At 40.5% G+C, this 13,612-nt stretch overlaps 1 protein-coding gene across 3 annotated transcripts in view; it reads right to left on the reverse strand.

Moving 5' to 3' along the window:
- The window catches only part of LOC306863618 (partitioning defective 3 homolog), a 463,239-nt gene that overhangs the window by 273,842 nt on the left and 175,785 nt on the right, over positions 1-13,612 (reverse strand). For all 3 annotated transcript variants that reach the window (XM_079407066.1, XM_079407065.1, XM_079407067.1), the window contains exons 4-5: positions 11,073-11,239; positions 3,913-4,050 (exon numbers count right to left, since the gene is read on the reverse strand). In XM_079407066.1, the coding sequence (XP_079263192.1) occupies positions 3,913-4,050; positions 11,073-11,239 (305 nt within the window). The remainder of the gene's footprint in view (positions 1-3,912; positions 4,051-11,072; positions 11,240-13,612) is intronic.

Genomic DNA, 13,612 nt, shown 5'->3' on the forward strand with positions numbered 1-13,612 from the left:
AATTTATTACAAAAAAATGGCATTCTATCTCCATAATCCAACTGAAAAATCCAGCTAAAGTGTAATATTGGTCACGCACAGAGCTTCATTCTGGGTTAACATAATTCACAATATCTTATAGTGTGGTATGAATAAAATGAACAGACACTGAAGCCGTACTTCCACTCTCTTGAATAAATATGCAAACAGTCATTCAATGATGAAATCTCTCTTGTTCCAGAATAAGGAGACCTCATGACCTTGCCGCACTTTGCATTACCTGCAAATCCACAGCTGAAGCCTCACGTTGCCCTCTTCCTGCCCAGATGGGTCATCTCTAATTCATCACTAGGGAGAGGAACGTTTTAAAAATGAAAAAGGAAATGCCATTCTAACAATCCCCAATGGAAAGACACAGCAGCACCTCGCTGTTAGAGCACCAGATGGGAATGTGAGAGACCAACACGTCAGGATGCAATTAAAAATATTAGGAACAAACCTGGAACACAATCTGAGGTTCTAGTGTAATATACATCATTACAATCATGCTGACGCAAAACAGGCACTGCTTTGTGAAAGACAGCAAAGCTTTTACTGAGTGTTGGAACGGAACGTCCTTTTCAGGTGACCGTGCGAAGTGCTCTCGTAGGTTTGCTTCACTGCTGTGGTGTCTTTGGAGAGGTCGACTCAAGTGGGTGAGAGCACCAGCACAGTTGGGCTGTTTGAATCAACATTGAGCCTTAAAATGCATTTCCTCTGCCACTCAAACTGTTGTACATTCAACTAAATGGAAGGCTGAAAACACTCACATTCCTTACTTCTACACAACTTGTGTTCCTTTCAGAGAAAAGGTCAGGGCCTGTGCTGTGTCTATAAGGACAGAGTGTTGTATCTCTGACGTATTCATCAGATCTTGTTGAGTTAAAAAAAAAAAAAAAAACGGGCAGCAACTCCATGTGGCATATTCTGCACAAAAACTAACACGAGAGAGACATGACTCAAACTCTGAGCAATTGCTTCCACGTTTAGCTTCAGTGACCAACGTAATTTCCGTTTCCAGTGTTTTCAGCTCATTAGAGCTTTTTCAGTAATGTGCACATGCCATGGTTGCCAGGTTGGGAGGATTAAGTAACCACTAGGCAAATGTATCATTTTTTTGAAAAAAAGGATTTCATCACAACCACAATCTGGGAATGCTTGAGGAGTCTAGTAACCAATGCAAGATTCAAATTACAATGAAAAGTCGACGAATATGCTTAAACCAAGAGAAGCAATAACTGTTATCATAATGAAAATACCATTTACCACGCAGCACTATAATATAAAAAAATTATAATAATAATTATAAGAATAATAATAATTGTGTGTATATATATATATATATATATATATATATACACAATTATATATATATATATATATATATATATATATATATATACACATACAATTTTTATTTATATATATATATATATATATATATATATATATATATATATATATATATATATATACAATTATATATACAATTATATATTTATATATATATATATATATACAATTATATATATATATAAAATTGTGCTCGACAGAGTAAAAAATGTACAAAGAGTTTCCTACTATCAGTTTGCTTTGGAAAAAGATTATACCAGAGATTTTAGCAGAAATACATAGGCTTTACATAGGTGTACGCTAACAATGCAAAACTACAACAACCATATAAAAATATATAATATACACAAATATTGAATGACATAGCAACATAATTAATATACTGTCATGCATTATGTATTTCAGAGAAATTAACTGTTATGTAATAACTGACACTGAGTGACCCTGTTAACGTTATGTTGCATCATTCACAGTTTCCAAAGTGCAGAGCGAATATTATTTAAAAGTTTTCTGTTTCAAGTATGTTAGTGTCTGTTCATCGAGTTTAATGATGCTTTTCATAGAAGAGGAGAAAGCAACAAAAATGTATTCGAAATGAAAGAAAAGTCTCCTGGCAAGTTGTTTAAAATGCATACTTTGGCATGCCTGACATGGTAAATAAAGAGAAAATAGCCAAGCTTAATTAAATAGCTTACTCAAGGTCTATAAAAAAGCCACAACATTATGCAAATAGAGCGGCGGCTATATCCCAAAACAATTAGAGCCAATAAAAGTAAAGTGGAAATGAAAGATTAAATGGATATTTAAGATGGCAATAAAGACAAAATTGCTAAGAACATTGTGATGAGCCAATAGAGGCAACTATCATACTATGAGACAGACTGAGTGAATATAAAACATGAAGATGTGCTTGACCTGCGATATCCTTGTGTATCTATTGCTCTGTACTAATGTTGAACAAACTACTCAAAAACTGTTGCACACTGCAGCACTGCATACTGACAGACAAAATAAATCAACAACAAAACCAGAAACATACTGTTACCAAACATTACCGGATCATTACTTGTAAACATATTCATATGACATATCTTTACAGTATTAAACTACGCTATTCACAAGCAATTTTTAGCTGCATTTGTCTCCATGTCATTCCAAATCAGCATGACAACATTTTTAGGTGGAAAATCATTTAAATCGCAACTAAAGAGTTATTCACAAGCTGCATTCCCAGTCATTTATTTAAACCAGTTTAATTCATATAAATGTGAAGATTTGAAATAGAAAATTCATTTCTCTCCATCATGTCATTCCAAATCAGCAATGACAACATTTTAGGTGAAAAATCATTACAATCACATAATTAAAATACATATATTTTTTTAAAATAGTATGCTAATACTACCAAATCGTTGCTAAGAAAGGGAGGAGAAATATTAGCGACACTAACTTAAACCTACTTTCTCTCTCTGTGTGTGTGTGTGTGTGTGTGTGTGTGTATGTGTGCGTTAATATGCTTGAATAGCAACAGAACCTCTGCATCTGTCTTGAAATCTGTCTGTCACTTCAAATAACCACTTCCTGCTAAGAGAGAAAATGAGTGGAAAGGGGCGGAAAACAGGCAAGGAGAAATGAGAAAAGAGGGCAGAGGTGCTACGACGGCATAGCTTGAGAAAGAGAGAGAGAGAGAGAGAGAAAGCAAGCAAGAGCGATGCGGGGCGGGCAACAGTCTGGGGGGTCGGGCTAAGCTGTAATAGACTGAAGCTCAAATGAATGAGTCTGTCAGGTTGAGCCCAGGCCTTGACTGACTGCTCCTTTCAACCCGCCAGCAGCCCAACATCCAACCCGGAGGCTCCTCCATGCAAGACGACTTCCCTAATGATGATGCACGACTCTCTGTGCCACGGGCCCTTGAGGTGGTGGTGGTGATGGAGGGGGGGGATTTCTTTGTGAGCCAACTCAAGATTCTGGGGAATGAGAAGCCGTGACCACCTGAATTGCAAACAAGCAGCCGAAACCTCTGTCACAGTCGTTCCAATGGGCCAAAGAAAGAAAAGTGGGAGGAAAGAGTGAAATGGATGCTGGCGGTTCGAGAAAATCGATTGCGAAAATTAATAAGTGAATTCCCCGCAGCACACCGGGAGCCTCAAACATCTCAATCTCCTTCCTCACCTCTTTCTTTTATTTTTCTCCTCTGAGCGAGAGAGAGAGTAATTCGAAACACCTCCCACACTCCTTCAGAAGGTTCCACCGATACATTGACAAAAGAGCTGAATTTCAAAGACACTCAGCATCCACGTCTATGGAGACCGTGGCCCTCGTTTTGTAAGGTTAGTGAAATCCTCACCCATTTTTTCTCTCTGCAATCCTTTTTTACTGTGTGCTATATTCAATAATCTCCCCTTGACTCCTGAATCCACTTTTAACTCAAACAAAAATCCCCAATAAAAAAAACTACACAAGTTTATAGATCAGCACAGTTTACTGGAGTTAAAAGGCACTTAGGAGCTTGGTATATGCGGATGAGTTCTTGAAAAGTACCTGTTCTTGACGCTCAAGCCATCGGTCCACCATGGGATGGTTGGCGCTGAGGGAGGAGCGGGCGTTTTCTCTCTGAAACTGGGTGGACCAGGGGACATCATCACAAGGCAGGCTGCGGTACGCTTCCAGACCTTTACCCTGGAAAACACAATGCAGGCGATAAAAGAGGATGTTTGTGAAACATGAATCACTAGAAGCAAAATAAAATGGTATGGTAGCTACAGCATGTGTTTTTATCTCACAATTGCTTTTGCTAACACTATTGGTTAGGTTTAGGGTAGGGGTTAGTCTATTATTTTCAAAAGTGATAGAGTATTAGCCTTTTAGCTCTGCTTATAGGACATTTCATTTCCGAAATGCTGAGATATGTTCTGTACAACAACCATTGCTGCTTTCATGTTCATTAGTTTCTGGGAAAACAGAATACACCTTTAGCACCACTCACTGGACATTTCACTTTAAAAGTGCTGTAAAATATGCAAGAAGCAACTTAATTTAGCAGAAATGTTACCAGAAGCAATTTTATTTCTTCCAATGGCATTGGGTTGACTTACTTTCTCCTGTGGGACACAAAAGAAGCACATTGTGATCCAAACAACATTTGCCCAATAGACTTTTGTTATATGGGCAAAAAAAAAAATGCCCCCCTTTTTTAAGCAAGACATTACTAGCAATTAAAAAAGCGTAGTTATTACACAAATTTGGTTTTAATAACACTGATACCAATTTACTTACATTTATAGTGTCTAATACTGTTATACCTTACTGAAACTGTTCTCCAGATTAGAGTCACTGTGTGTACAAGGGAAGCTCATCTTGGATCCGAGCCCCGCAATGATATCATTCAGGCCACCTAAATTTAGAGGGAACGCTAATTTCACTTCTCACTAATAAGGAGCTCCATTACAAGCTACTAATTCACACAGTGTGTCTAATGTTACACTGCATGTTTTCACAGAGGTGAAATCAAACGCCCTCTAGCAATGGAGCTCAAGTCAAATCTCAATTTGAAGAGTTTTTTAGAGCAAACCTAAAACAGGTTATCCTGTGACACAGGGGGGCTTTAGCCTAGAAAGCCTACTGAGCACCGTTGGTCTTGGCTAAAGACCTAGTCTGAGGAATAAGGAAGAAGAAAAAGAGTTTCCAGTTATAGCATTAGCCAGTTCACAATCGGACACCAGACAAAAGTGGTTCCATACAGTGATTTTGATGTTCCTGCATGGTAAAATGATCTATATAGGTAATTCTGACATTAAACAGCAGGACAAAGATGATGAGGAAGAGACAAAGCGAGGAACATGAAGACCAACAGGTCAAAGGCCCAAAGGATGGTGAAGAATTTATAAGGTCAGCCTTATGGATCGAGACTTCCCGTGGAGCATGTTGTAGTGATTGAGGCATTTGCCTACATTGGCAAAGCATCCAAATGCAGCAGGAGGCCTACAGGTTTCTACAAGTTCAGGAAGAGATACTGAGAGACAGATGTTACACTCCATATGAGAAAATGTCCATGAAGGCCAAATATTGCTTCATAAAAACATGGCACAGACTACATTCTGGCCAATATGGAGGATCTAATCTTAGATTTCATTAACAATTTTGTAAAAAATATGATATATATTTGTAAAAACAAAAAAAAGCAAATATGGTGTGACCAACATACAGGGTGGAAAACATACTGTAAACAGGAAATAACATCATAGAAGGGACTTCTGCAGATCCTAATGGCTGAGTGGTTAAGAAGTCAATACATTTCTAAAAATATTAGATGGTTTGCCTTTTTATTACACAGCAAGTATAGTTCAGGTTGTTAAACGTCATGCAGTCAACGCTCCAAAAATAATACATGATATTTGCAAAAATAAACAAACAATCTAACCTTAAATTCTTTATTTATTTATTTATTTAATTCTACTTTTACTTTGACAGTCACACCACATGTCATTTAAGCTGAAAGTGTTTGAAACCAACATGAATACAAAGAAAAATTCTAAGAACTTGTCTTATACATTTTAAATTGTATTTTTAAAAAGATGTTTGTTTGTTTTTTGCTTTAATTTATTTTGGACAGTCATTGACCCACAGACCAGCAAGTCTTGACTAAATTATTATTATTATTATTATTATTATTTAAATCAGGAGATTCAAACGTTTAAATATATACAGGAAAACCATAGAGTTTTGGAGTGCAGTTCTCTGCATATATAAGCCTAAATGCCAAAATGCAGAAATAATACATTTCTCCTCAGCGCCTGCTATTCTTACTTCAAGGTGAACTAACACCTTTATGGTCATTTTACCAATTCACTGGTACTAAAATAGAGCGCATTTATATTCACTGTCGCTTATCGTCATCTGACAGTATCAACCAAAAACAGGCCTTCCAAGCACCTCAAGCTTTTCTCATGATATCCCAAAAACAACACTCAAGAAATAAATGATCCGGTGCAGAACGAAAGGTAAAAATATCAGCTTAATTCTTCTGCTCTGTTAAAATGAGAGTGTGGTGTTTGGATTATGGAAGACACCGACAAGCAAAGTGCTTTTAAACAGGATTACTAGTGAATGCCATGAGATGCGCTAATCTCTTATCGGGTTGCGGTGTCACATTCTGAGTACTCCATCTTTTCTAGCTCCCTCCCCTTTCCTCCTCTTTTAATTTGGAATATTGCTGTTTCAAAGCACTGAAGGCTTGTCATTGCTGCAAAACGGTAGCCATTTTGCAAAGATAATTGGCCTCTTTTTCATTGGCTGCCCCAGGGAAGCTAGGGAGGAAAACATAGAATGTTGCTCTTTTTGATTCTTTTAAAGCCAAAGACGCTGACCATCACAATGAGGCCCGAATCAAGAGGGAAGCAACAAACAAAGGACGCAGATTCCATTCTTCTAACAGTGAAGACATATGGTTCCATAACCAAGAGAGTTCCAGGTCAACAACAAACAGTGGCAACAGGCACTGAGAGATTCTCAAGATGAATGAGACGGGGCAAAGGGAAGTCACTTCTTACAAGTTGCCCTTAAAATGCTCCAATTGGTGCTTCAGTTTGTGAAAACATCATGGAAAAATAATGTCCTCATAAGAGTTTCCAAAAGTACAGAAACATATCTAAATGTATCAAATTAAAGTAGCTATGAACACTGCAATGAAAAAATTTGGATGGATGGAAGGACAGGCGGACGGACAGACAGATGGATGGATGCATGTATAAGTAGAAAGATGGATGGATGGATGATGGATTTCTGGATGGGTAGGAAAAACGATGTATGGATGGATAAGTAGAACAATGGATGGAAAGACAGATGGATGGATGGATGGACAGACGGATGTATAAGTAGAACAATGAATGGATGGATGGATGGATGGATGGATGGATGAATGGATGGACGGATGTATAAGTAGAACAATGAATGGATGGATGGATGGACGTGCAGACAGACAGACAGATGGATGTATAAGTAGAAAGATAGATGGATGGATGGATGAATGGATGGATGTATAAGTAGAACAATGAATGGATGGATGGATGGACGTGCAGACAGACAGACAGATGGATGTATAAGTAGAAAGATAGATGGATGGATGGATGAATGGACGGATGTATAAGTAGAACAGGGCTGCCCACACTTTTTTGTGTGGGTATCTACTTTTCAAATGAGAAGCTCACCGAGATCTACCAAGGGAAAAATAAATAAATAATAAAATACATTGTTGTACTTGTTGGGATGTATCTTTATATTGCATTCATTAAATTTTTTTATCAAAAAAAAAAAATAATAATGTTCAATTCTTAGTACCCACGTAGAATTGTGCCTGCATTTACAAAGCAGTGGTTCTCAACCTTTTTTACTCCAAGACCCCCTCCTCTTCAAATCAATACTGCAAGCCCAAACTTCTCTATTCACTAAAACCTTTGTATTTGTTATTACTTTTCAATTAAATGTATTTGTTTTTAAACAAAACAAATTCAAAATAGATTTAAATATTCCATGTTCTTTTTTGCAAACATACTTGTCACTGCAGATATTCTATACAACTTAAAAGTATGTAACGCTCAATTATATAGTTATTTTAACACATAAGCACATGTGCACATAAGCATGAGGCAAGGGGTTGTTGTGTGTTTGTTATCACCGAAACATGGCTAAACGACAACATCCCGGACTCCGCCATTCAGCAGCACGGGCTAACCACCTTCCGAGCGGATAGAGATTCATCACTATCTGGTAAGACCCGCGGAGGTGGCTTGTGTGTGTATATCAACAAAGACTGGTGTAACAATGCTGCGGTAATATCAAAACACTGTTCATCGCTGGTGGAGTTTATGTTTGTGAAGTGTCGACCGTTCTATCTGCCGCGGGAGTTCACGGTCATTGTTATTGTTGCAGTTTACATCCCCCCGTGTGCAAACGCTAAGGACGCGCTTCGTGAACTGTATAGCGCCATCAGCGAACAACAAACAAATAACCCTGACGGCTTTTTCATCATAGCCGGTGACATCAACCACGCAAACTTAAAGACAGTTTTGCCAAAGTTCTACCAACATGTGAACTTTGCAACAAGGGGAAACAACACACTGGACTTTGTTTACACAACAGTAAAGAACTCTTACAAGGCTGTACCCCACCCCCACCTCAGGTACTCAGACCACATCACTGTTATGCTAATCCCAGCATATAGACCACTTCTCAAACTCGCCAAACCGGTTCAAAAGCAGATCACAGTATGGCCAGACAATGCCACCTCAGCACTGCAGGACTGCTCCCAGGACACAGACTGGAACATGTTTAAAGGGGCAGCCACCTACAACAACCACACAGACCTGCATGAGTACACTGAAACTGTGACTGCTTACATCAAAAAGTGCACTGATGATGTGACAGTCACCAAGACCATCACCACACGTGCAAACCAGAAGCCATGGATGACAGCAGAGGTTCGTGGGCTGCTAAAGACCAGAGATGAAGCATTCAGATCAGGAGATAAAGCAGCCCTCAAAACAGCAAGAGCCAGTTTGTCCTGTGGCAAAAATGCAAAACGGTCATATGCTCAAAAAAATCAACATTCACTTCACAGACAGCAGAGACACACGGAGCCTGTGGCAAGCCATTGAGACCATCACTGACTACAAGCCCCCGCCACAGGCCTGTGATGAGGACACAACCCTCCCCGATGCACTCAACCACTTTTATTCACGGTTTGAAATGCAGAATGACACACCTGCACAAAAACTGCCCACACCTCCCAACGACCGGGCGCTCTGTCTGTCTCCAGCCGACGTAAGGAAGACCCTATCTAGGATTAACCCACGCAAGGCTGCGGGTCCTGACAACATACCTGGCAGTGTTCTGAGAGACTGTGCTGCACAGCTGACAGATGTCCTAACAGATATCTTCAACACCTCGCTGAGCCAGGCAGTCGTCCCCACATGTCTCAAATCCACAACAATCATACCGGTACCAAAGAAATCACCTGTGTCCTGTCTCAATGACTACCGTCCCATAGCACTGACTCCAATCATGATGAAGTGCTTTGAGAGGTTAGTCATGCACAACATCAAAACCAGCCTCCCCAACACACTCGACCCGCTCCAGTTTGCATTCCGTCCAAACCGCTCTACGGATGATGCAATTTCCTCCACCCTCCACCTGGCTCTTACCCACCTAGAAAATAAAGACTCCTATGTTAGAATGCTGTTCATTGACTTCAGCTCGGCATTCAACACTATAATCCCACAACAGCTCATAAATAAACTAAACCTGCTGGGCCTTAACAATTCCCTTTGTAATTGGATCCTGGACTTTCTAACCGGAAGACCTCAGTCAGTCCGTGTCGGCCACAGCACCTCGAGGACTACCACACTGAGCACAGGGGCCCCCCACTGACCATCGACAGCTCGACTGTGGAGAGAGTCAGCAGCACTAAATTCCTGGACCACCAACACCATGTCACTCTCCAAAAAGGCACAACAGCGCCTGCACTTTCTCCGCCGGCTGAAAAGAGCAAGTCTCCCTCCACCCATCCTCACCACATTCTACAGAGGCACCATTGAGAGTGTGCTGACCAGCTGCATCACTGTCTGATACGGGAACTGCAGTGCTGCTGACCGCAAGACCCTCCAGCGGACAGTGAACACAGCTGCAAAGATCATCGGTGCCCCTCTCCCCTCCATCCTGGACATCTTCCTTACACGATGCTCCAGCAAAACCAACAGCATCGTGAAGGACTCCACCCATCCCTCCCACAGTCTCTTCCAGCTCCTACCATCAGGAAGACGGTACCAGAGCATCAGAGCCCGCTCCGCCAGACTGCTCAACAGCTTTTTCCCCCAGGCTGTGAGAGCCCTGAACTCAAATCACCCCACACCCCTCTGAAACCCCATGCAAACCCCTACCTCCTGAAACATTTTTTTACTTCATTGTTGTATGTCTGTATTTATGTAGCACCGTGGTCCTGCGAGACACGACATTTCGTTCCACTGTATGTCCCCACATGTAGCGGAATGACAATAAATCTCAACTTGACTTGACTTGATGTCAACCTGCCATATTAAACAATACCACAGGGAGATGCCAAAGGACTGCATATAAACTACAGTCCACACGGGTCCATTCAGAATCATTAAACACACTAAAATACAAATGAAAAATAAAACCATTCTGAACTCGACGCCACAGTGAATAGTTCCTGTGTCGACGCTGTTAGGAGCGTCTAATGCCCATATGTACATAAGCACCACTGATCCTTGCAAACTTCTCCAAAATATGTGAGCATCCATTATAAAACACTCACTGTGTTCAACTATGTGAATATACTGAGCTGTATTCATGATGTTATAGTGATCAGTGCACTGAGAGCTCACATACATGGTTCGTTTGCGCATCATTATAAGGGACACAATGCGCGCCTAATGCACAATCCGGTATGTCACTGTAATCATCTTTACATTGATTACAATCGTCGTCCATCAAAACTTTAGGCTACTAGTGTGACACTGGCTTCTTTTACCCAACCGAGAGCTGTAGTTTGCAAATCATATGCTCATACAGAGGTTCTGAGCCGCCATTCAGTCTTTATTTCATAAAGCGTGTGTGTGTGTGTGTGTGTGTGTGTGTGTGTGTGTGAAAAATATCAGAATGATACTGGGATAGCAAGAACTGACCTTTCGCTCTAGGCTGTTGGTTCCGCTGATGTTGCTGACTTTCAGAAAGCCTGCTGTGGTGGACCAGCGAGTGGGGTTCTTACGAGATGGTTCCTCTGGCTGCAGCTGGGCTTCGGGCAGGCCAGCCAGAGCCGGGTCACTGCTGCGGCGTACATGCAAGGGCATGTCTGAAACAGAGAGATGAGAGAGGTCTTGTTAACAGCATATTTTCTCACTTTCTTCACTACGGTACAGTAAGACATCCTTCTCACATGGCCACAGATAACAAACACAGCACTTCAGCTGAGTTTCCTTGATTTCCTACAGAAAGGCCTTTTCAGCCCCACAAAAGTGTGACAGGGACACAGTAGTACATTTCTGTCTGACACAAAGCCAGTTCCTTTGAGCCTTGCAAAGAAAGGAGGTGGCAATAGGACCATTTAGCTGGGCTTGTTCTGTGACATGCACGCACCACACACGCTTTTGAAAGAGATGGGAGAGGAGAGCCAGAGGTGTCCCTGTGCTGCTGCGCTGTAATGGGTTTGAACTGCAGGGCAGGTGGGGGGGTTAGTCAGATACCAGCTCACACTTCCTGTCTCACACAGCTCAGATCGCCGCCGCTCTGGATTCCAGGGTTCGGTGCTTGTGGTCGTCTACAGAGTAGACTTATTTTTATACATTTTGGTAACAGCCTCTATAGATTTAAAGCATTATATATTAGAAATGTTTGATAACAAAAGATTGACTACTCTTCTGCGTAACTGTAACCACAAAATGGTATTTTAATCATGATCACAATTTCTGCTTCTCTCGATTTATTAAGCATAATCGACCACTATATTTGTAATACAGTAATTTGGACTGTTTGCTGAATCTGAGTGTAAACCACTTACATTTGCCACAGCTTCAGGATCTGCCGTTGCTACGCAGTTCAAAAGATGTGTTTAGGCTTCCATTACTAATTCGCAAACTGGAGTACTGGAGTAGTTACTGGAGTAGCAAGAAGCCAGCATGACTGGGCAAGCTGTACCCACAGTTAATACTGAGTAACTTATATTTTAGACACAGTATTGCCAGTTAATTTACCTGTTGTTGCTCCACCAACACAATTAGTTGAAAATGACACAGCAGAACCACTGCAATACACAATAATTGTGCTCCTGAATAAATCAGCACTTCATTCAACACAATGGTTGAATGAATGATTCTATGACTCTGAGGGCTTCTCAATCCTGAAAGGCCATCTTAATTTGAAAGATCCTTGGAAGACAGTCTTTGTTTTGCATCCTTTATTCAGCATATTTTGAAGTGATTAGCAGGTTTATCCTTCGCATTCTATGTTCCTGAATGAACCAATATTTATGAGTGAGTCATCTTTGTTTTGTTTGTTTCGTTCCTAAATGAATCAGCAGGTTTGAACAAACCAAGAAGTGTTCTTCCATTCCACTTTGCTACTTTGTCATTATTTTTCTATGTAAACTCAAACAAATCAGTTGAGAAAATGATTCAAATGACTCGCTCACAAAGATGATTACTTGTCGCCACCTACTGGTGTAACAATGTAATCTGCAGAAGTCAGTGAACATTCCATATAGAATGCGCAGACAGACAAGAGTGATACACTTTGTTGGACTCTCTGAACTCTTGAAACTCCATCAGACTCAAGGAATATTTGAAACATTTTATACTGCATTAAAGGAACAGTTCACCCATAAATGAAAACTCATTCACTTTCCTGTCATTTCAAACCTATTTCTTGATTTGTTTTATACTGTGTAATACAAAAAGTGAATTTCTGAAGAATATCTTGCCACGTCAATATAATGAGAGTACAGTAAGTAAATCTATTCTTAAAGGTCAACTATCCCTTTAAGAATACCGTCATAATGCATTATGCATGTTTCATATAAAGTGCTCCAATTTATGAACATCATACAATATTTTATACCAGTTCAGAGTAAATTAGCCACAGTCAGTGGCACATTAGACCTGAGGGAAAAAATAAACACCCCCAGGAAATCTTTCCCTGACAGAGCATATTTGTTTCCCTTGTTAGGCTCTGCACCATGCGTTAGCTATAGCCAGCGCAAAAGTAAAGTGTTCACTTGTCATCTGCAGTAGTGTCTGAGTGTCGACAGGCAGATTTACTGTTAGTGTCTTGCCACCTGGCAGAAGCTCTGAGCACTCTGTGCGGTTGAAATTTCTCAGCTCTCTGGTCGCCGGGTTTATGACTTGCTACGGGTGTATGTGGTATATCCATAATTATGCAAATGTCCCAGCAACCACCTGTCATCCCTCGACAACGTCCTGCCGCAGCATATGCCCATATTGCGACTACCATCTGATACCATGCACATGCATATGCAGCTCACAGGAAGTCCCAATTTTACAGACGTAGATGTTTCGGTCGGACCACAGCTCACCACATGCAGTCTCAATGAAAACAGAACCATGAAATCTGAATAGCCTGAGGCCGTACAAAAACACTCTGCAGACCAAGGGAGGCCCTATTATTCAATTACGAACTCAATAATGATTTTTTTTTTTTTTTTTACAATTGT

The sequence above is a fragment of the Barbus barbus genome (genome assembly GCF_936440315.1).
Source record: "Barbus barbus genome assembly, chromosome: 44".
NCBI lineage: Eukaryota > Metazoa > Chordata > Actinopteri > Cypriniformes > Cyprinidae > Barbus > Barbus barbus.